This window comes from Hyperoodon ampullatus (assembly GCF_949752795.1).
Source record: "Hyperoodon ampullatus genome assembly, chromosome: 7".
In the NCBI taxonomy this organism is placed as follows: Eukaryota; Metazoa; Chordata; class Mammalia; order Artiodactyla; family Ziphiidae; genus Hyperoodon; species Hyperoodon ampullatus.
The window spans coordinates 67,145,813-67,169,897 of record NC_136920.1 but is presented as its reverse complement, the minus strand read 5'-3'; the positions used below and the strand labels follow the sequence as shown (position 1 = coordinate 67,169,897).

The 24,085-nt window shown below is 52.8% G+C and overlaps 1 protein-coding gene across 1 annotated transcript in view; it reads left to right on the top strand.

The window, feature by feature from the left end:
- The window catches only part of DKK3 (dickkopf WNT signaling pathway inhibitor 3), a gene marked incomplete at both ends in the record, with an annotated part of 46,183 nt that extends 27,660 nt beyond the window's left edge, over positions 1–18,523 (top strand). Inside the window, 4 exons of the mRNA XM_079707513.1 lie at positions 14,819–14,911; positions 15,985–16,129; positions 17,330–17,486; positions 18,304–18,523. Coding sequence (XP_079563639.1) covers positions 14,819–14,911; positions 15,985–16,129; positions 17,330–17,486; positions 18,304–18,523 — 615 coding nt within the window. The remainder of the gene's footprint in view (positions 1–14,818; positions 14,912–15,984; positions 16,130–17,329; positions 17,487–18,303) is intronic.
- Positions 18,524–24,085: the final 5,562 nt, after the last annotated feature.

Here is a 24,085-nt window from a genome sequence, read left to right as displayed (position 1 = left end):
TCCAACTCAGAGTTGGAATGTGCAGGTGGTCCCAGATCTGCCATTTGACACCAGGTGGGCCAGGTGGGAAGCCTGCAGACCCCTGCAGCTTAGGGCTCTGGTGGAGGCGAGTCTTCCTCTGGGGAGGCCTGAGGCCCTGGCTGGGGCTTGGCAGCCTGAGCCACCTCCTGACGTGTCTCCGGACTTCTGCCTCCCTCTGAGGCCTTTTTCACCAGTGGATCAGCTTGAGGACACAGACAGGACGTCCCATTGGAGAGTTTTGATGTTTGGAGAGGGATCCTACACCCACCCCCATGGTCTGTTCTTCCTTGGAGAAGACTTGACCCGCTGTCCTGCAGACTCAGCCCCGAGCCGCTGGGATGGACAAAGAATAGAAGGAAGACGAGCTAGTCTTCACCACCCCCCGTTCTCTCCAGCACGCGCACCTCGGGACCGAGCCTCAGAATGCTTTATGCTGAGCAACTGGATCTTACGTAGGCACCCTCTCCAAGGGCTGAGAGTGTTTTGGGACATGACACATTCGTGACTTTCTTCCCAAGGCAAAGGAAAAACAATCTGAAGGGGTTGGGTTAGGCTGAGTCAGCTCACTAACTCATGTGAAAAGAGTAAAAAGAAACCAAGTGAGTAAATATGGAGAAACTCCATCTATCCCCAGTGATGGAGGGAGGGTCTTTTTTTTTTTTTTAGGTACGCAGGCCTCTCACTGTTGTGGCCTCTCCCCTTGCGGAGCACAGGCTCCAGACGCGCAGGCCCAGCGGCCATGGCTCACGGGCCCAGCCGCTCCGCGGCATGTGGGATCTTCCTGGACCGGGGCACGAACCCATGTCCCCTGCATCGGCAGGCGGACTCTCAACCACTGCGCCACCAGGGAAGCCCTGGGAGGGTCTTAAATAGAATCAAAATGTAACTGAGCAGTAGAAACACTCTCAGAAGCTACTAGCTTACTTACTGGAAAGCCTAAGCAGTCACTCATACCCTGCCCCTGAAACCTACTCTGTTCCTACTTCATCTCCTGTATTATCCTTTCCTGTGAATGAAGGAAGGAATCACACGATCGTGTGAACCATACCAGGCTTAGCTGGGTGCAGGTGAATGTGAATGTGATTTAAGTTTCATCCTGGTCATTGCTTTGTTTGAAAGCGAGGTGATTTCACTAGGGCCTGTATGAGGAGTTGTGTGAGGGTGGGAACACAGATCTCTGGTCCCCACAGGCCCTGAATGGGTCCCGCCCACTGCAGCCGCCTGCGAGCATCCTCCTCGCCTGTGACTGGCACTGGCCGTGGCCTCCCCTAGTCACAGACGCATGAAGGCCCAGAACACCTCTGCCACGGCAACGGCTCGCTGCCCTCCATGGCTGAACGTTATTTGTCTGGGGCAGGTGCCAGCACCGCGGGGACCTCTGATTCTGGTTGCAAGGGTCCCCAAAAGTGGCCAAGGCCCCAGCAGTACTGGAGGCGAGAGGATACAGAATGTGCATGAAGACGTGAGCCACACAGCAATTTCAGCCCTGAACCAGGAAAGGAGGAAGAGGAAGGTGATGGAGATTTGCCCAAAGTGGCTGAGGGGACAGCAGAGGCAGCGCTGTGGACCAGTGCCAAGAAGCTGGTGGAAACGAGAACCGAGACGCTCCTTCCCATAGACACTCCTGTCCTGACGCCCGGGAGCTGGCTCCTGGGAGACCTTCCATGACACCCAGATCCCTCCCCCTGGGAGAGCCCGTCCTCTGCTCCAGGGAGGGCTGCTCACACTTCCCTGGAGGCATCTCCTCCTGTGTCTCCTTCGAGGCCCCCGACGCAGTGGAGTCCAGGGGCGCTCCTGTCTCCTGGGACACAGCACAGCCCCGGAGGACCCACCGTCATGTCCCAGATGTTGCTTCCGGTGGCCATTCATTGCTCAGAATGTTTATGTTAAAAGAGAGGAGGTATAAGGCCCTTGCCGTGGACTTCTCTGCCAGTACCACGGGGTCCAGGCTGGGATGGGGGGGTGGTGGCCTCTACCTCAGAGACCAACCAGGGCCACAGGGAGCACTGTCAGCAGCTACTTTGGAGACTCACCATCAACAAGGACTGATATATTATGAAAAATCATTTGGATTCATAGGAATTCTAGCTCTGCTGGACTCTTGAACAGTGAGGGGAGATGTCCAGCCAAGGAAAATGACATCAAACCTGTCTGGCTTGGAGAGCAGCCAAGAAGACCAAGGAGGCCACAGCCTGGCCGAGGCCAGAGAGGGTCAGAGTGGAGACGAAAGAGTTCACAAAATCAGCCACCAAGCAGGTGACCAAGCAGAGGGATATGGAGTTGACCTCCTCGCTCTAAACAACTGCCTGAGACTGCTGAGGACACAGCCTGCCATGCTTCCTGTCTGCCTACCAGCAGGGGAGTGAGCCCTTATAGACACCGGCATTACCCACTGAGCCGTGAGATCATCACCGGGGTGCCAGGCGGGAAGATTGGCAAGGCAAAGGGCAAGTTTGGGATGTACTGTGCTTGGGTGATCTGTTACCCCAGTCTCCCTGGTGTAAAACAATCATTTGTTACGCTTGTGGATTAGCGGCTAGGAATTTGGACAAGGTTCAGTGAGATGGTTCATATCTGCTCCAGAGTCTGAGAGCTCTGACTTGAAGCCAGGGTGACTCAGTGGCTAAGGCTGGAATCTTCTAGAAGCTCTTCATACTCATGCTTCTGGCTGTCACCTGGGACATTAGCTGGTGCTGCGGCATTAGCTGGTGCTGCGGCCTCTCCACAGCCTGGGCTTCCTCCCAGCATGGAGCCTTGGTTCAGAGGGCAAGCATCTGAAGAGGGAAAGAGCCAAGCAGAAGCTGTGTTGCCTCTCATGCCCTAGCCTTGAAAGTCATGCAGCATCACTGTATCAGATTCATTAAAAGTGAGCCTAGGGACTTTCCTGGTGGCACAGTGGTTGAGAATCCGCCTGCCAATGCAGGGGACATGGATTCGATCTCTGGTCTGGGAAGATCCCACATGCTGTGGAGCAACTAAGCCCGTGCGCCACAAGTACTGAGCCTGTGCTCTAGAGCCTGCGAGCCACAACTACTGAAGCCCGTGCACCTAGATCCCATGCTCCACAGCAAGAGAAGCCACCACAATGAGAAGCCTGCGCACTGCAACGAAGAGTAGCCCCCGCTCGCCGCAACTAGAGAAAGCCTGCGCACAGCAGCGAAGACCCAACGCGGCCAAAAATAAAATTAATTAATTAATTTTAAAAAAAAGGTGAGCCTAGGTGCTCTCCTAGGTTTGGGGTAGTTGAGGGACTGCCCTTTCAGTCCCTGCAACTACCTATTTCAAAAAACAATCTAAAGATGCTATAAGTGCTCTGGTGAGACGAGGCCAGTGACTCAAGTGAAGGTCTCAGAGGGCTTTGGGAATTGAGGCACGTCCCGCCTTGGGTTGCCTAGAGACACAAATGACCAACCAGCCACCGGTCACCTTGGCTGCTGCTGGACGGGGTCACTCCTCAGAGAGAAAAACCAATTACAGACACTTGAAGCCTCCACAGTTTGAATCTTGGCTTTCCCAGTGTCAGTCTTGGCAAGTCTTACAAATGCCTGTTGGTCTTTGTAGTCCAAACGTATTCCTCTCTTCCCCCCGGCTTTCACTGGGGTGGATACTGAGGGCCAGGGGCACCCAGGAGACAGGCCCTCGCTGCCCAGTGGGGAGGGTCAGGGATGTGTCTGAGGAGGACACATTGTGTTGCTCCTTAAAGATGAATTGGCAGAGTGGGGAAGTGAGGGCATTCTAGAAGCAGTGACCAAAATTGGGTCTTGGGGAGGTCAGGAAATTGAACTGGAAAGCAGGTTGGGAACTGACCATGAAGGGCTCTGTGTGTCGTGCAGAGATTGGACTCGGGTCATTGTAGGCAGAGAAGGTGGGAAGACAGTGAGTTACAAGATGGGGTGTCCTCAGGGTGAAGGTCTCAGCGGGACTCACAACCTGGGTGAATTTGCTAGGACCCTTGAGCCCTGCAGATCCAGACACGGGACATCCTTGGCCCTCTTGTGAACTGCACTCAGACCTCACCGACGTGTAGGTTATTAGTTTGCATGGGTGAGGAACATCTCTTTCCAGTGGCAGGAAGGTTGGCGCCCCATCCAGGACACCCCCCATCTGGTGTCAGGGTCTTGAGGAGCCAGGTTGGTTGTCTGAGGGTTGCTGGGGGAGTGAGAATTCCAGCCAAGGGGGCAGTTCACGGTTCCATGTGCTGCCTGGTGCAGGCAGAGAGCTCTGCGTGTGGGAACCTCAGGCCCCCGTCTCTCAGGTCACAGGGGGACATACCTGTTTTTTATTCACTTCTCCCCTTGTCACACTTTGTTATTATGCCACCATCACAGATGCAGTCTGGATGTTCCCTGGGCCTGGAGGGCCGCCTGTCTGCTCCAATTTGGCAATGATTGAATTAGTCCAACCTCAACTTCCTCCAGGGCCCCTCTGCTGGAGCAGTTTTCAGAACAATTATGGTTAGGCTTCTGATGACTTGGGCAGCAGGCATCTTCTGCACCAACCGTGTCCCGTGTGTATTTGGTGAAGGTCAGACCTTCAAAGTCTGCCTTTGGAATGGGAGGTAGGGGCCGTGCAGACTCAGAGCCTCAGAAACGTGGATGGGGAGAGGGTGGGGGGCTCACTCCACTGCTTCTAACCCAGGCGGTGACAACACTCAATTGGTTAGACACAGATTGGACACGTGAGGAAACTTTTTTTGGAATTAAATATGGGTATAAATTCCCCAGAGGCAACATGGCTCAGGCTAAAAGAATGTGCTGGGAAGTTCTGTGAGTGTGGGGCTGGCTGTCTCTGTGGCCTGTCTGTGGGGCAGGCAGTAGTCTGGAACACCCCTCTCCATCCTTGAGGACCTGTGGCTGTGACGGCCTCCTCAGAGGGCCCGAGGTCTGGGCTGGGGGCCAGGAGGAGAGGAGAACTCCAGGCCCGTGTCCTGAGTGACGTGGGCCCCGAAGGCTCGGGGGTATGGTTCTCCACACCTTGTGTGCTGAGCCCAGCTGGGGCCACATTTTCCTCTTTCACGGGCTGTGTGACTGGGGAAGGGGTATTGGTGGGAGCAGCCCCGGAGCCCCAGGCCTTTGCGGATGTTGGGACTTTAGGATAACGATAGCTGGCGTCGGCTCCTGGCTCTGGCCGGGGTTTTTCCATCGGGCGATCCCTGCAGCGTGGGTCAGGCCACAACCCTGGGTGAGGTTTGCAGCTCAGGCTGAGAGTTTCCAGGGCAGCGTCTAGGAGAGGCTGGGGGCACCCTGCTGTGTTCGAGACAAATGTGCAGGAGTGTCACAGCTCCTGCGATTGGCCTGGTCTTAAGGTCACAAAAGGAGTCTGAGGAACAGGGGAAGCTGACTTGGAGATCCCGTAGAAGGAAGGGGCGGCCGCCTGCCGCTGCTCTCAGCACCGCTCCCAGCCCTCGGGGCGCCTGCACCAGGGCCCAGCCTTGGAGACACTGCCCTGCCTTGCAGGCAGAGCTGGCAGCTCCCAGGCTCCCCCAGAGGCCTCCTGCCCCACACTTCTCCCTCCTGCCCCCTGGCCTGGGCCCCCAGGCTGCCTGCTCCCTGGGGTCTGCCCTTTTCTCCCTAGAGCACTGGGTCGGGGTCAGATGGAACTCTTGGGCTGAGTGCCCCGCCTTACCACTTCTTACCCATGACCTTGGCAAGTGACCTCACTGCCTTGGTCTGTAAAGTTGGGCTTCTCTTGCTCACTTTGGAAGATGAGATGAGATGAGGGATGCCAAATGCCTAGCACCCAGGGTGATTGAACCGTGTGTCTCCTGGCCGCTTGCATGCCCTCTTGTAAGTGGGCATCCCTGGGCCCCCCCCTTGTACTTCTGTGCACCTGTCCTCCTCCCTCCTGTCTCCCCACAGCAGAGGGCTCCAGGGTGAAGCAGGAGGTTGTCTCGTGGTGATGGATGGAGAGCCCTGGCTGCACCTGACATTCTGGGTCTTTTCAGTAGGATAGGTATTCACTCTAGAATGAGATCTACTGGCCTGAACTTAAGCTCAGAAGCGTACTCAAGGCTTCCCACGGTCACCTTTTGAGCTCCTGCAGTGAGTTAAGAGCTCAGACAGAGGTGCGCCCTGGGGGTTGAGTCCTGGGGGCCCGGCACTGTCCCAAGAGCATGCACATTTTATCTCTTTTCATCTGTCCAACAGCCTCTTGAGGTTTCTCATTTTACAGACAAATCGAGGCACAGAGAGGCTCAGTAATTTGCCCAAGGTCACCCAGCTTGTAAGTGAACCCGTATTCAATTCCAGGCTTGGGCCCCAAAGCTTGCAGCTCACCCTCATGCCAACCCCAGGTACACTGGTGCCATGTGGCCTTGAGGGGCTGGAGGACATGGAGTAACCAGAGTGCGTTGAGTGCAGTGACAGGGCCCTGAGAGGGCGGTGTGAGGGCGTGTGCTCCCAGAGTGCCAGGACTTCCCCAGTGTTGGCACTGCAGGGCCCACATCCCAGGAAGCCCCCCAGTTCTGGGCAGATCAGGACGGTTGGTGCCCACAGTCTGCTCAGGAGGGCCGGGGCTCAGAGAACAGCCCCACGTCTGGGAGGGACATTGGTTTATCTCAGACTGTACCATCCCCACATCCCAGGAGCATTCAGGGCCCGGCTCCACCACTGCACACCTGGCCAGGAGAAGACCATCCATCCAAACTCTGTAACCAGAGCATGGGCCTGGGGCCCAAAACTTGCTGGTTGAAAGTTTCTGGGCTCAGTGCAGAAACCTTGTTCCGGTCCCTGAGGTAAAAATCCTTCAGAATGCGCCGTGTCTCCCCGCCCCCCGCCACCGACCCCATCCCCTCTGTCATACCTCCGGCCCCCACCCCGAGGGAGATTTGAAGCTCAGGAACAGAGGCTGGATGTGTGTGGAAGGTCCGAAACAGAGGAGATTTGGCCACAGGTTTGTTGGGAGCGGCGGGTGTCAGATTCCTAGGGCTGCCAGAATAAAGCACCGCAAGCTAGGTGACAAGGTGACCCAACAGAAATGTGTTGTCTCGCAGCTCTGGAGGCTGGAGGTCTGAAGTCGAGCTGTTGGCCGAGGTGGGTCCTCTGAGGGCTGTGAGGGAACAGCTTGTAGATCTTCTTCTCTCTGTTCTTCACAATGTCTTCCTTCCAGCAGTGTCTGTCTCTGTGTCCAAATGTCCCCTTTTCATAAAGACACCAGGTGTATCGGGCTAGGGCCCACCCTAATCACCTCATCTTAAGTAATTATATCTGCAATGACCCTATTTCTAAATACGGTCACATTCTGAGGTATGCCGACTGAAAAAAAAAAAAAAAAAAAAGCACAACCTGCAAGTTGAGAGTTATGTTTTATTCGGTGGATATTCTGAGGACTTCAAGCCCGGAAGAGAGGACTCTCAGATCACGCTGAGGGACTGTTCTGAAGAGGCAAGCGGGGGGAGCCAGGATATATAAGAGTTTTTGTAACAAAGGCCAGGTAGTCGGGACATCAAAAGGTTACTATTAATTAAAGAAAACCAGACATCTCAAGGTAAGGAAGTTAGCACTTTTCTATGTATGGGAAGATGCAAGAGGCTGGGCTCACTGAAATCATTCCTTTGATGTGTGTTTCAGCTGTCTGGGGCCAGTACCCTGCTTTTCTCCATTCTGAATTCCCCCGGGGTGCACAGTTGGGGGTGACTGCAATGGCTGAGGGCTTGGCGGTGGGCAGCCCCTTTGGTTTGTCTCCAATCCTGAGTTCCCTCAGGGCTCATGGTTCGGGGCAGCTGTAATGTGATGGCTTGGTGGCTGCAACATCCTTTGTTTACTGATATGGCAGGCAACATTTTTCATTCACAGGTACTAGGAATCAGGGCTTCAACATATGAATTTGGGGGGAGCATAATTCAACCTGTACCTGGGTATTCAGAGGCAACAGGGTGTGGTGGAAGGTCAGTGAGCCTCGGCTTGGGGGTCTGATGGACTTGGGTTTACATCTTAGTGTTTCCAACTCCATCGAAGACCTTGGGCTCTGAGCCTCAGTTTACTTATCTGCAAAGTGGAGATTGGTCTTTGGTTCACTTATGTATTTTTAACTGAATGGCAACTCTGCGCCAGGCACATGCTGGGGGATGTGAAGTGACCTTACGGGGCTGTGAGGATAGAGAGAGCCATGGAAGCCCAAGCAGGTGCTGGCACGCAGCAGGTGCTCTCTGAACCTTCCCTGCTGCAGGGGGTGTAGCTCCAAGGGCCAGCGAGTTTCAGCTGGTGGAGGTCCCCTGGGCCTTCATTTCATGTGCCTTGGCTGGTTCCCCTGAAGATGGGCTTGAGAGGAGCCTGTGGAAAGCCCCAGCCCTGGCAGGGGCCCCCCTGGTGGCCTCCTCCTTTAGGCCTCTCGTTATAAGAATGTCTGGATTCCCGGGGACCATGGACAACGTGTCCCGGCCAGTGTGAGAAGCAAAGCGTGGCAGCAGGAGGGCCACAGAGGAGCTGAGCTCCCCCGCCGCTAGCCACACAGAAGCCTCGCAAAGCCTCGCGGGGTTCCTGTGCTGTTTTCTCCCCCTTCCTTTGCCTCCCCTGATAAACTCTGAAATGGAAAATCAAAGATGCAGAATGGCTCCTTTGCCATTTTCCAGTATTTCATGGTAGTGTCGAAGTGCCAGGGCCATTTCCCGGCCTAGCATCCTGCCAAATCTCCAGCGTGTTCTCTGCCGGTCCCGCCTCCCTGCTGGCCTCTGAGCCGAGTGCTGTGCCGAGCGCCTTCTAAACATAGCTCCGTCCTCAGAACAACAAAGCCCCCGTCCTCTGAATGGCTTCGGCCCTGACGGCAGGCCTCTAGGCTGTTTGTCAGCCCCCACCAGGATGGGAGGGAGGGGCGGGGACAGACAGCAGAGTGGCCAGGACCAGGGGAGCCTCCGAAGAAGCTGGTTCTAAGTGACCCAGCTTTGAGGCCCAGATGCCCACGGGCCGTGGCCTTGGCCCTGAGTCTCCGGGGATGTGTGGGGCCTGGGGCCTTGTCCCAGGCGGGCTCTGCTAAGCTGGGACTGAGGCACAGGAGACTGGTTGGCGCTGAAGGGAGAGAGGTGATCCTCCCAGGAGGGGAGATGGAAGGATCCTGTCTTTAGGGTCAGACCCACTGGCTTGGACTCGCAACGCCACGTCTGGGCTGGGTGACTCTGGACAGATCCTTCACCTTAAATCTCAGTTTCCACATCTGAGAAGTGTGGGTACTAAGGCCCGCGTTGGGGGGATTCAGGAGAACTGGTGCTGAGTGGCGACAGCAGTGACCCGGCTGTGCCTGGGCCTGGTGCCAGAACACCGTGGGCAGCTGGTGTAGGCTCAGCTTGTCATTCTCACCCCAGCACCTCATCCCACCTGCTCCGCGGTGCTCACATGACCCCTTCATTTTTTTCTTTTCTTTCTTTCTTTTTTAAAAATTTTTTGGCATTCTCACAGCCCAGTGAGATAGGTCACAGCTATGAAGTGGCAAAACCAGAATTCAGTTTCTGCTCTTTTGGCCTCTAGGGGTTCTGTACACTTTGAAGTTCCAAGGTTTCCAGTATGATCACAATTCTCAATGAGCAGCTCTAGCATTTCTAGCTGCTGGGAATGCACATCCACAATAAGCGAGCTGGCAGACCGTTAACAAAGAAGCACCGAGCTTTCTTGGGGGTCAGTCATGCTGAACTAACCTGCCAGAGCCCCTGGCAGGTAGCAGAAACATGTCTGCAAAGGAAACCATTGCTTTAGTGTATCTGGATTTTTCAAAAGTGTTTGGCAAGGTTCCATGCCAAAAACTTTTCCATACCTAGAAAAAAATTAATTGCTTCACTGTGACTTTGTAGGGAATGCTTTGTTCTGCGTAGGAGTCAGTTTAGGGAAAGGAAGATATTCCTGAGGATGAACCTGTTCTTTGCTTGATGGCGAATTGTGAACAGCAGGGGCTCTTAGCTCAGATCTTTTTTTTTTTTTTAAATTTAATTTATTTGGCTGCCCCGGGTCTTAGTTGTGGCATGTGGGATCTTCATTGCGGCATGCGGGATCTTTAGTTGCGGCATGCGGGATCTTTAATTGCGGCATGCGAACTCTTAGCTGCGGCGTGTGGGATCTAGTTCCCTGACCAGGGATCGAACCCGGGCCCCCTGCATTGGGAGTGCGGGCTCTTAGCCCCTGGACCACCAGGGAAGTCCGCCCCTGCCCCCACAGCTCATATCTTTTAAATTAAAGATCTGGAAGGAGAAGTATGTAGTAAAAATTCCAAGTCTACAGGATTCTTGGGGAATGAGAAGCCAAGTTAATGGAATGTGCATATTTTCTTGCTTTGGTTTCCAGATCAATGCTAACGGTCAGCATTTTGTTAGCCTGTTTGCTCCAGTAACATACAAGTGGTTTCATCCACTCAGTGGTATCCATCAGGTGCCCCTGCATGCCAGGCACTGTGCTGGGTCCAGGCGCGTGTCACACGTATTGTTATTCTGCTCTACAGGAGTGAGATTACATGCTTCTTTCACTTGCTTGTTTTACTTACTGATGGATTGTAAACATCACAGTGCAAAGAACTACCTCATTCTTTTTAATGTCTGCCTGGTGCCATTTTCCCACGAAATGATTGTACAATAATTTAATCAGTCCCCTCTTATTGGGCATTTCCATTATTTCTGGATTACAAATATTATACTGATGTATAGCCTTATACATCCCTGCACTTGGATATTTGCACATATGGATGAGTGTTTCTGAGGATAGCCACCTGGAAGGGGAATTACTGGGTCAAAGGATCTATGCATTTACATTTTTGATAGATGCTGATGAATTGCCTGCAAAGAACATCTACTTCAATTTTAATTACCCCCAAATTGCCATCTGGCAATGCTCAGTTTCTCAAATCCCTACCAACATGGGATATTATGCAATGTATTAGTTTCCTATTGCTGCTGTAACAGCTTACCGTATATTTAGTGGTTTAAAAACAGGAATTTATTATCTTACAGTTCCATAAATCAGAAGTCCAACAGGAGTCTCACTGGTCTGAAATCAAAGTATTGGCAGGGCTGTGCTCCTTCTGGAAGGTCTAGGAGAAATACTGATCCTTGGCCCATGGCCCTTCCATAGTCAAAGCCAGTTAGGTCTGGATAACTGGGGATGAGGGTCTTTGCATGTGGCATTGCTCTGACACTGACCCTGCTGCTCCTTGCCATGTGCAAAGCCCCTTACCATTACACTGGGTGCACCTGGATAATCCGGGCTTCTTTCCTTATGTCAGGTCAGCTGATTAACACCCTTAATTCCACCTGTGACTTTAATGTCCCCTTGCCATGTAACATGACATGTCCACAGCTTCCAGGGGTGAGGGTGTGGACATTGGGGTGGGGGGGCAGTATTCTGCCTACTGCAGATAGTATCAAGCTTCTTGTTTCTGTTCTAAGTGAAAACATGGTATCCTGCTCTTTTAAGTTGCATTTTCTTGATTATTGGTGAAATCGAACATCTTTTTTATTATTTATTTATTTATGGTTGTGTTGGGTCTTCGTTTCTGTGCGTGGGCTTTCTCTAGTTGCGGCGAGCGGAGGCCACTCTTCATCGCGGTGCGCGGGCCTCTCACCGTCGCGGCCTCTCTTGTTGCGGAGCACAAGCTCCAGACGCGCAGGCTCAGTAGTTGTGGCTCACGGGCCCAGTTGCTCCACGGCATGTGGGATCCTCCCAGACCAGGGCTCGAACCCATATCCCATGCATTAGCAGGCAGACTCTCAACCACTGCGCCACCAGGGAAGCCCCTCGAATATCTTTTCTGCGTGAAGAGACACAGCAGTTTCACTGGCTGTAAGTTGTCTGTTCATACCCTTCTCTCTTTTCTGCTGGGTTGCCTCTTTTTTTTTAATTGAATGATAAATTCTTTGAGGGCAAAGGCCTGCTCCTATTCCCGTTTGCATCCCAGTGCTTCACAATGTGGCCGGGTTCAGGGAAGGGCCTTGACACCTGTGGGCCCTCTACCCCTCCCTCCCTCCTCCCCCCACCACCCCATGCTCTTGCTATTCTGTTTTGGAAGAAATGTCAGGACGCTTCTGGCTTAACTGGCTGAGTTGAGACTGTGTCGAGGAAGGCGCGGTGGCTGAGTGCTTTACTTACAAACCTGTCAGCTTCTCAGGCTATTATGGACTCTGGGGTCACACAGACTGAGTGCCCTGCCCCCAGCTCAGCCCCTGATTTGGGCGGCCCTTCCGCCCCTCTGAGACTCGGTTTTCTCACCAGTATAAACAGCTGACCTTTTAGGGTTGCTGGGTTGGGAACAGGGACAAGATCGATTCCTTTGGGGAGGGTAGACCCTACTTGCTGAGCTGCTGCACTGCTGTGGTGATGAAAACTTCGGGCAGAGCCGTGGGAGGGGGCTCGTGGGCCGAGATGAGTGAGACGCTGGGGAGACACAGAGAAGAGCAATTTTAGGTCATCTTGCAGGGTGGTGGGCAGTGTGCTCTCCTTTTGTTACTGAATCAAACTTGGGTCCACTTGCCTGCACACAGTAAAGCCAATCTACTGATGCCGGGTTCTGGTGAGGAAAGTGCAGCGTTTGTTGCAAGGCCAAGCAAGGAGTAAAGCTCAGAAGATCCCAACTCCCCGATGGCTTTCAGGAAAGGGTTTTTAAAGACAGGTTGAGGGAGAGAGTTGCACATGTGCGTGATGAGCTTGCGGACATTCTTCTGATGGGTGGGAAGGTAACTGGGAGTCAGCATCATCAGTCTTCTGGTTCCAGTTGCCTGGGGTCTGTGGGCTTGTGATCAGCATACAGTTGACTTCTTCCACCTGCTGGGGGTTTCAGTAACTGCAAAACAGCTCAAGGACATGTTTAATGGCTAAACTATCACTGTTTTGTCTTGCTTGACTGTTTTCCTTTGGTTCTGCATTTTCTCACTTCTCTGATTAAATTTTTTCTTCAGAACTCAGGGAAGGCCTAGGAGATTAAAGTTTTTCTACAAACAAGAGGCAGGCAGAGGACATGGGTGGGGGTGAGGGTCTGTCCCAGGAAGGCCCCATTGGGTCCTGCTTGGTTACCCTTGGACACTTTTTGAGAAGTTACAGTAGAAATTTAAATTACTTTTCACTTATTCTGGGTGTCAGCCCTGGTCCCTTCTGGAGCCCCTGGTGAGCACAGAGCCTGGCACATGGGGGTGACTTGTACCACGTCTCCAGGTTGGCCTCTTCCCCGTCATCCCTCAGAGGGGCTGTGGGAAGATGGTGTCCAGTGGGACTGATTGTCTTCCTGGCTGGCTGAGCCTTGCTCGGTGAACAGAGCATGACCACATGCTCTGAGGTATGCCAGGCTGGGGGTCAGTGCCAGGTGGGAGTTGCAACAGTCCTATGCAGAGGCCAAGCCTGCAGCTGCCCTGAACCAAATACCCATCTTCTCAGGCCTGCAGTGTTGGCCTGGGGACACCTGTCACTTCCCAGGGACAAAGCTTCATTCCCTAGGCTGCCTGGCCAGAGCCTCCCTGCTGACCCCCAGGCCTACACACATGCTCTGGCCCTGGGGGTCCCTAGAAGACCCCGTTCACAGTCTCCTGTCCATACCCATTAGCACTGGTGCCTCAGCTCACAGAGCAAAGGTAGGGACCAGCCCAGGCCACTTAGGCCAGGGCTTGCCCATCCAGGCCTTTCTGGGTCCGGCTCCACACTTGCTTTCAGCATGGAGCATGCCCAGGTCAGAGCGGGGAGGCAGGTCCCTCCCTCCCCCAGGCCCTTTCATAAGGTTTGCTGGGGCCCCAGAACACCTGCCTCAGGAGAGTTTCTCATCCGTGGGTCCCTGATGGCTGCATCTGGAGCTCTAGGCCCCCTCAGCCAAGGGCTGGTTGTGGAGAGGGTCCCCCTACCCCGAATAGCTGTTCTATCTTGGGGGGCCCCCCTTGGCCTCTCTGAGCCTCAGTTTCCAGGTTGATAGCATGGGGAAAGTAATCCTGCTGCTTGCTGGGGAAGCCACAAGGTAGACCGGGGACACTGAGCCCGCCGGGGCTGGCGCCATGACGGGTTGTCAGTGGTGGATCTTATGCCTCTCGCCTCTGCTGCCCTCCTCTCGCTCTGAAGCTGCCCGTTCCCAGGCCTGAGCCTGACAGCAGGCCCGGAGCTAAAGCAGCCCTGCTCCTGCCAGTGATGGGTGACCGTGGCCGGGCCGCAGTGGCCTCTCTGGTGGCCTCCCTCTTCTGGGCCTCGGGCCTTGGGGTGGACAGATCCCTTCTCTCCCTTTCTCCTCCATTTGTCCAGCTGAGCAGGGCTGGCAGCCATGAGAAGGCACCTGGGCTGGAGGGCTGAGTGCCAGCTGCACCCTCCTTGGGTTTCAAAGCTGGCAGCTGCCTTTGCCAGGCAGCTCTGGACCCCAGACCAGGACCCCCAGGAGGCCCCCCGACAGCCCCTCAGCTGCACAGCCTCTGCAGCACTTTTCCTTCACTGTTAGCAGGGCCCTGCTGGGCCTGGACCCCAGCCCTTCCTGTGCAGCCACCTGGGCCTGGAACTCATTAGCTCTTCTTATTAAATCCATCTGCTCCTCGTTGAAGAATAGCTCTGAGTCTCTTTGCTCCCATCCCGGGTGTGTGAGGGGGAGGGCTGCACGCAGACTCGATTGTGTGCACTGGGTGTGGCGTCCTGCAGGGCAGAAGCCTGGGCATGGGGGGTGGGTGAGGGCCCCGCCTGCCTGGAGGGAGTGGATGCGAAGTGAGAGAGCCAGGCGGGCCACCGGGGTGTAAGAGGAGTCTGGAGGCCATTCCTGCGGGCTAAGACTGCGGGATAAAGTGGGGCTTGGCCCTTCCAGGGCACCGCGGGTCAGCTGATCTGCCTTTCACTGATGAAGCTGCTCCCTCCTCCCCTCCCCTCCCTCTCAGGAGTGCATCATTGATGAGGACTGTGGGCCTGGCAGGTACTGCCAGTTTTCCAGCTTCGAGTACTCCTGCCAGCCGTGCCGGGACCAGCAGACAGTGAGTGTGCCCAGAGGCTCCCAGAGCTGCAGTGCCAGGGCCATGGGGGCCCAGAAAAGGGGACCCGGGGGAGAAGGCCAGTGGCCCTCGGTTCTCATCTGGGCTTCCTGGAAGCCTTCTATGGGGCCCCACTGTGTCCACACTTGGCACAGCCAGTCCATGGTGCCCAGTGGGGCTGACTCCTGGCCCCAGTGCCTGCCTCACAGATACGAGAGATGGGGAGGGAGGACAGAAGAGGCCCCACCCTGCCCCTTCCCTGGGGAAGGCCATCCCAGTACACGCAGCCGGCAACACCACGGCAGCCCTTGGGCAGGGAAGGGGCAACCCACCCCCCAGATCTTTCTCCCAGTCTGCTCAGAGAGGGCAGGAGGAGGCCCAGGAAGAAGCCAGAGCATGTTCCAGATGGGGGTTCCACAGAGAAGCGGGAAGCCGGGGAAGAGTGACACTCCCTCTGCCCAACAGATGTTTTGGACAAAGCCATATATGGGCTTTTCTGGTCCTTTTCGTTATTAAGGCAATAACACAGCACGATAACAAGTTTGGAAAATAGAGGGCTTCTTGCTGCCCCGCCTGGCCCCAGCTGTGGTTAGGCAGCTCCTGGCCTGCTCAGTACCACCACTCCACATGTGAGACCCCAGGTCCAAGGCACCCAGTGCCCTCCCGTCCATGTGGTTGCCCAGGCTTGGGCCTTAATTTAATCAGCTGATCAGATTCACGCTGCTGCCTGCGTCTGTGGGCCATAAGCCGTCTTCCTTCCTGACCGTTAATTAGGGACCTAATGAAAAGGAGGCAAGGCCAAGTCTGGGGGGAACCGAAAAGATGCAACCATCCTTTATAAAATCTCAAGCTGTGTAGGACTCCCCCAGGTGTCATGTTTCCTGCCCAGCTCCCATCTCCACCCCCTTGACTTCCCTAAGACACCCCCAGACCAAGGAGCTCGGTTTCCTCCTGTCTATAGTAGGAGGATGTGGGTTAGCCAACCTGTACTGTCTCCAGGCTTCTGGACTGGGGGCAGGGACAGGCTGGGCTCCCTCAGGTCCGTGAGCCGCCTGTGTTTTCCCTCCCCGCTGCAGCTCTGCACCCGGGACAGCGAGTGTTGTGGAGACCAGCTGTGCGTCTGGGGTCACTGCACCAAAACGGCCACCAAAGGCGGCAACGGGACCATCTGTGACAACCAGAGGGACTGCCAGCCGGGGCTGTGCTGTGCCTTCCAGAGAGGTGGGTGGGCTCCCCTCTGGGGGCAGGACAAGCCCTGTCCTAAGCTCCAGCACACTGGGCCTCCTGGGGCCCCGTCCATGCCAACCACACCTTTTCAGGGACCTCCTCCTAGGCAGGGTCCCCGATGCTCATTGGTATGTCCCAGCACCACAACTTCTGCCCGGGGCTGAAGACCAGATCTCTGTCTCACTCTTTTTCTTTTTCCCCCTGTGATGCCTAGAAATTAAATTCCTTCAGGATGCATGAGCCCAAGGAGGGAGGAATACCCCCAGATGGGTGGGATGAGGGCACCCCCTCCCCATCCCACTCCACCCATTCCCCAGGCCTCAGGGTGGCACCTGGCCCTGGTCTGCTTTCCTGCGAGTGGCCCCCTTCTACTCCCGTCTCCCATTCTCACTGCCCCTCCCAGGTGAGGTCTGCTCAGGTGCTCTCCCCATCCACGGGTGTTTCTGAAACCGTCCCTTAACCCCTCCCTCAAGCCCTAGTCCACCTGGTACCTGCTGCCCCAGCAATTTTCCTCAAGGACATGGCTCCCTGGGTATCATTCCTCTGGGAGCTGCGGTTGCTCCTGTCCTGTCACTTCAATTCCACTCCTCAGTTGGCCTTCCAAGACCTCGGCGGGGTCCAGCTTGCCTGTCCTCCTTTTCTCTCTACTCCTTGGCCCATCTGGGAATCTCGCTGTCCCAACCTTTCTCACCAGCCCAACCCCAGGCCTTTGTTGTTTCTGTGCTCCAGCCTTTTTTTTCCTATTTTTCTACATATATATATATATAAAACATAGTTACTTTCATTTTTTAATTATATAAATAATACATTTTCAATGTAGGAAAACTGGAAGATACAGATAAGCAAAGGTCTTATATCCTTCCAGATTTTTTTTTCTTTGAACACATATTTTGTAATAATAATTCCTGCCCCTCCAAAAAAACTTCAGTGCCTTTTTCCACTCTTAATTTCTCCATACCTCTGGCCTCAAAACCCAGCACCTCTTCCAGGCAGTCCTCCCTAACTGCTCCAGCCCTCCCAGCTTGTTCCCTCCTGAGCCCATGCCATCATTCTGGTTTCCTACCATTCCACCTCTTCAATCCTAACCTCCACTTTGGGGTTCAGGGTGGAAGCTGGGGGGCTGCACCCCATTTCTCTGCTCCTTCCTTTGGTGCCTGCCTGCCTGGTACAGGGGTAACCCTCAGCTGGTTCCAGGTCTGTTGTTTCCTGTGTGCACACCCCTGCCCGTGGAGGGTGAGCTCTGCCATGACCCTGCCAGCCGGCTTTTGGATCTCATCACCTGGGAGCTGGAGCCTGATGGAGCTTTGGACCGATGCCCATGTGCCAGTGGCCTCCTCTGCCAGCCTCATAGGTGAGGTCTCACTTGCCCTTTCTGTCGGGGGCTGAGAGCAAATGAGCTGCCACCCAGTGGGGACCCAGGAGCAGGAGCAGGGTGGGGGGAAGATGTGGATTTAATTTAAGGTAGGTTTAGTTGGAGGTGTCCTTGGGTCTTCCAGATGGAGGGTCCAATAGCGGATCTATAGGACTAGGGCTCAGGAGGTGTGGCCAGGGGTACAGATTTGGGCTCATCTGTGTGAGGGTTGAAGCCTCCTCAGTAGATGACCTTAAAAAAGATTGCGTGTGGAGGGAGCCCAGGCCCATCACAATGAAAGAGCAGAGGAGACTGAGAAGGTGCAGTCAGAGAGGTAGGAGGGCAGCCGGGAGAGTGGCCAGCAGAGTAGAGGCCGTGGAGAGCGTGAAGCACCAGGCCTGCTCAGAGGCTAAGTTCTCCGTGTGCATCTCACTTAGCAGCCACTGCCCCGCCTTCTCTCCCAGCAGGATCCAGGGTGGCTGGGGTGACAGACAGAACCCTGGCCCCGGCCCACAAGGCCCAGGGCTCCCCGCAGGTGCAGCAGGGGCTGCTGCTGCCTGGGGGCCCGGGTGGGCAGGGGGCTGTAAACTCTCAGACCCCCGAGTCCTCAGGGCTGCCAGAGAGGGTCCGTGACAGGACCCTGTGGCTCGACAAGGGGGAGCTCACCTTGGAGCACATTCTCCAAAGGTGACCCTCCCTCAGCATCTGCTTTAAGGCAGGATGTTAGAGGAGGTGCCGTGAAAGTGAGCTGGGCTTGTGCAGAGGGCGGGGCCTCAGTTTGGGGGCCTGGGCCCCGCCCCCGCCCCTCCCTCCACAGCCACAGCCTGGTGTACGTGTGCAAGCCCACCTTCGTCGGGGGCCGCGATGAGGACGGAGCGAACCTGGTGCCCAGAGACGTCCCCGATGAGTATGAAGACGGCGGCTTCATCGAGGAGGTGCGCCGGGAGCTGGAGAACCTGGAGAGGAGCCTGTCGGTGGAAATGGCTCTCAGGGAGCTCGGGGCCACCTCGGAGCTGCTGGAGGGAGAGGAGATTTAGACCCAGGCCTGTTCTGTGGGTAGACACGCAACAGAAGTAGTTAATTTATTTCCCCAGCTGTGTCCCTAGGTGTGGGCTCACCAGGCTTTTTTTCCGTGGCCTCTTCCCAGTACATTTTCCCCTCTGGCTTAAAACAAATCAGGGGCTGCACCCTTGCCCAGCACCCACCCCCTCCCCCATGCATCACAATTCTGGTGTCGGGGAAGACCAGGGTGTGGGAGGCTGAAGGTAGAATAGGGCTGCTCAACTGGTCCAAAGTATCGGCTGCTTCGCCTCTGCTGGTTGGCAGACGGCTCGTTTCGTTTTGTATGACGTTGCCTCGAGAATAGTTGGAGGGGAGGGGATGGAAAAGAATGCAGAATTTCCCCACGATGGGTTTTGGGGAAATGTTGACTCTCAAACATGTGGAGAAGAATGCCCTGCTTTGCAAACGTAAACCTGCGAAAATGCAACAAGTGAATCTTTCATGCCGTTCTCACCTTGGGCACAGGCAAGCGCTGCCCTCAGCTGCTGCAGGTGAAACGTTCTCACTCCGCGTTGCCTGCATTCATCCTCTCAGCAGTGTTACTCAGCTCCTACCTCTGTGCCAGGGCAGCAGTGTCATGTCCTCTCACCACAGCCTGATGAAGAGGGCGTTGGTCTCCCCGTCTGTCAGGATCTCGGAGGCTCAGAGATGTCAAGTGGCTTGCCAAGTCACACAGCTAGTGAAGACCAGAGCAGGATGTCACCCAGGTGTGATTCCAAGCCCAGTGCTCCCCCCACCAGCCTCGGTGCCACCAAAAGTACCCGCTACGAGGATGAAGAATGAGATTTTTCTTTTCTTTTTTTGAGGCACATCTGGAACTAAGGTCAAACTAGTTCACACATCCCTGTAAGATTAAAGTTCTGCTGTTTGTTAGAAAAACAGCGTTCTCCCCAGTGTTCTCCTCAGTGTGGGTGGCCATCACTCCAGTGGAGACAGAGGTATTGACACTGTCCCCTGTGGCAGTCAGTTATATCAGTAACTTTGAAGGTACACATGACCGGAGCATAATATGTAAGTTAACGTGCCAGAAACAGTACTTAGGTAATCTTAGGGCCGGGATTATAAATGAAATTTGCAAAATCACTTACCAGCAACTGAAGACCATATTGACTGCATGGAGAAAATCGAGCCAAGCAAGACTTTGTGAAATATGGTTGTAATATCCAAGCTAAGAGCACTGAATTGTATGCTGTTCCATAAATGATATTTTCAAGTGTCATGGACTGTTTCCATCATGTATTCAGAGTTATTAAATGTTAAAGTCACACAATTGTATAAGCATGCTTTCTTCAAGTTTTAAATTATGTATAAACACATATTGCATTTAGAAATCAAGCATAAATCACTTAAACTACTCTTTTGTAGCTCTTGGACTTCTTTTTCCTTTTGACTTTGAATAAATATAAAGCCCTTTCAGCCAGAAAAAATAAAATAGAAATGACCTGCATTGTGCAAAAAGAAAAAAAAGTTCTTCCATAAAGCAAATTTTCCAGACAATGGAAGCACAAAATATTTTAGAAATGTTAACCATTTTGGGATGGGAATTAGTCCTTAAGAGTGTCAGTGCTTCATTGTCTCTGAAAGAGTAAATGGAATGTGTATGCCTCTTTTCTGGGGAGGCTTCTTTAATCAAATGCAGTTCTGGGCCAAACACAGATCTTCAGTGACCATAATAATAAACTACTATATATTAAGGTCAGCTGGGTGATTGATAGACACCAGATTAGACAGTCTACCCATATTAATTCAATCTTCATTGAACCCATGAGTATTTTCTTCATTTAACAGATGAAGAAATGGAGTCTCAAAAAGATTAAGTGATGGAGCTAAAGTCAAAACAATATCTAGTACAGTATGCCCAGGATATACTGATAAGTTTATCTTTTTTTTTTTTTGCGGTACGCGGGCCTCCCACTGTTGTGGCCCCTCCCATTGCGGAGCACAGGCCCCGGACGCGCAAGCTCAGTGGCCATGGCTCACGGGCCTAGCCGCTCCGCGGCATGTGGGATCCTCCCAGACCAGGGCACGAACCCGTGTCCCCTGCATCGGCAGGCGGACTCCCAACCACTGCGCCACCAGGGAAGCCCAAGTTTATCTCTTAAAATTAGCTGTTTTCAATGTCCAGAATCATCAGGACCACTCTACATCTTTATTAATCAACAGATATTTACTCAGAACCAGGTGCTGTGATATGCACTAGGGGTACCAAGTTGATCCAGATAGGGTCCTACCCTGAAGGCATCACAGCCTAATGAGGGAGCTACACTAAACGCAGCACTGACAAAATGAAAGCAGTCAACCCGATATCTGAACAGAGCGTTATGGGATCCTCAAAGGAGCACGTGGCTTGGGAGAGCTGGCATGGGAACTGCTTTCAAAGATGATAGTATATCAGGAGGACAGAAGGAATAGGAAAGGGCATTCTGGGCTATAGGCAGAGGGAGGGAGGCAAGGAGGAGGGATGGTATATAGGGGGAACTGCAAGTAATTCACAGTAGCTGGAAGACAAGGTAAATTTGAGCGTTTGGAGAAGAGGCTGAAATTTCATCCAAAAATTTATTGAGCACCTACTAAATGTCAGTCCCTACATTAGGTGCCAGGGAGACAGTGGTACATGAGATAAAAACTAGGTCACTTTCTCATGGAGCTTATATGCAGGTATATTATCCTGTTCCACTTTGTCATCATAGCCACAAAAATCAAGAACATGAGGGGCTTGGCAAAATTCTTGGCTGAAATTCACATATAGAGACGCTGGTGTATCTCCTCTACTCACGATTCTAAGTGGAATGTGGTAAAGGTTAGGTGGACCTTGGTACTTGCATCTTCCTGCCTGCCCTTCCCGAGATCCGGAGTTCCTGCCAAGGAAGCCACGGTAGATGCTGTCATTTCCATTACCTGACAGCTAATCCCAGCCCTCTTTCCTTGCGCTTCTCCCACCATCACAGAGGCTGGAAAAGCTGGACACTTCCTTTCCCAGCGCCCCCTTGCAGCTAGAGATGGCCACATGACCAAGTTCTGGCCCTGGAAATGTAAGGGGAAGGCTGCCAAAGAGTTTCTGGGAAGGGTTTTTTTTAACCTGAGTGACAAAAGGAAAGAGGCCTACAGGAAGTATGTCCCCACCTTCCACCCCCTTCCCTGGTTGCCTGCCTTTGAGCACACGTGTTTAGGATGTGACATTTGGAGCTGCAGCAGCCATCTTGGGATCATGTGATCAAGATCAAGGCCATCAGCAGGGCTGCCTTCTTGGAGGCTCTGGGGAAGAAACCACGTCCTTGCCCTTTTTAGCCTCTAGAGGTTGCTCTCTTTCTGTGGCTCATGGCCCCCTTCATCTTCAAAGCCAGCAGTAACAGGTTGGGTCTTTTGGTGCCATCTCTGCAGCTGCGAAAGGTTTTTCACTTCCAGTGACTTATATATAACCCAGAATAATCTTCCCATGGCAAAGTTCTTAATCTTTCTCATATCTGCTGTCCCTTTTGCCATGTAAGGTAAATATTCAGAGGGTCTGGGGTTTGGGATATGGACATCTTTTGTGGGCCGTTATTCTACGTACCTCAGAAGGATAAACGTCTGAGTCCTCGATGACGTTGAGGAGGAAAGCAGCCCTTCTGTCAACTATTTCTGGACTCCTTCTAAAGTAAACCAGCAATATGACAGATAAAGTTGCTGTTAGTCTTTGTTGTTTGAAACCAGAAACAACTAAAAGGGGAACAACGTGCAGCTTTATGAATCCCAGCTCACCCGCTTTCCCACCCTCAATGGGAAAGCAAGATTAGAAAATGAAGTGTTTGGGTGTGTGGTGCAGGCTCCAAGTCTGAGCTCCACCTTCCGCCCAGATGAGTGGCTGGCTTGTCCACCCACATGGCCTTAGACTAAACTGGAAGAGGACTGTGATGGAACAAAGATGATTGCTGCTGCCTCTTCCCAGCTTCCCCTCTTCATGTTCTGTTTCTGCTCCCTCCCTTTACTCCTCCCAGTGCCTGGCTTTTCTAGCCTCCCTAGCCTGGTTCTTTGCGCTTTTGACACAATCAGGAGAAAGGGGTGCAGGGCAGAAGGATGAGAGCTGAAGAGAGAGGCCAGGGGCCTGCTGTGGTGGGGGGGAAGCGTGGGATAAAGGGCAGTTAAGTATTCCTGTAGTCTGTGCATCCCCTCCAGAGAGTCAAGAAATGCAACTAGATTAGAGATTATGTTTTGATAGCCAGATTGGGTTTCCAAAGTCAGAGGACCGACAGCTGTGGAGCTAGGCACCTCATAACAGGGGCTGCTGAGAGGTGCCACTGCAGCAGCAGCAACTCAATTGCCCTATATAAAGACGACAAGGGAGGTGGTAAGAAACCCCCTTTTGGGAGATGGCAGTGTTTGGAAAACAGGTTATTTCCCTGTCTGATCTCCTATGAGGCAGGGGAAATTAGACTTATTCCTTTGGCTAAAACCTATGGGAGGAACTTTCAGAGAAACACTCATAAAATTTGGATGGGACAACTCAACAACAAAAAACAAACAACCCAATCAAAAAATGGGCAGAAGACCTGAAGAGACAGTTCTCCAAAGAAGACATACAGATGGCCAATAGGCACATGAAAAGATGCTCAACATTGCTAATTATTAGAGAAATGCAAGTCAAAACTACAGTGAGGTACCACCGGTCAGAATGGCTATCATTAAAAAGTTTACAAATAAAAATGCTGGAGAGGGTGTGGAAAAAAGGGAACCCTTCTACACTGTTGGTGGGAATGTAAGTTGGTGCAGCCACTGTGGAAAACAGTATGAAGTTTCCTCAGAAAACTAAAAATAGAATTACTGTATGATCCAGCAATCCCACTCCTGGGCATATATGCAGACAAAACTATAATTCAAAAAGATACATGCACCCCTATGTTCATAGCAGCACTATTTACAATAGCCAAGACATGGAAGCAACCTAAATGTCCATTGACAGATGAATGGATAAAGAAGATGTGGTACATATGGAATACTACTCAGCCATAAAAAATAATGCCATTTGCAGCAACATGGATGCAACTAGAGATCATACTAAGTAAGTCAGAAAGAGAAAGACAAATACCATATCACTTATATGTGGAATCTAAAATATGACACAAATGAACCTATCTATGAAACAGAAACAGAATCACAGACATAGAGAATAGACTCGTGGTTACCAAGGGGGAGGGAGGTGGGGAAGGATGGATTGGGAGTTTGGGGTTAGCAGATGTAAACTGCACATATAGAATGGATAAACAACAAAAGTCCTACTGTATAGCACAGGGAACTAAATTTAATATCCTGTGATAAACCATAATGGAAAAGAATACGAAAAAGAATGCATATATATTTGTATAACTGAGTCACTTTGCTGTACAGCAGTAATTAACACAACAATATAAATCAACTATACTTCAACAAAAAATAAAATTTGTATGGGAGCGATTGACACCTCAAAGGGGGATGGTTGTATAGAAGGTGGATACATTGACTTGCCACTAATACCATGGAAGGAGGAGCATCAGGGAGAGATGACTGGATGGAGCAGTGAG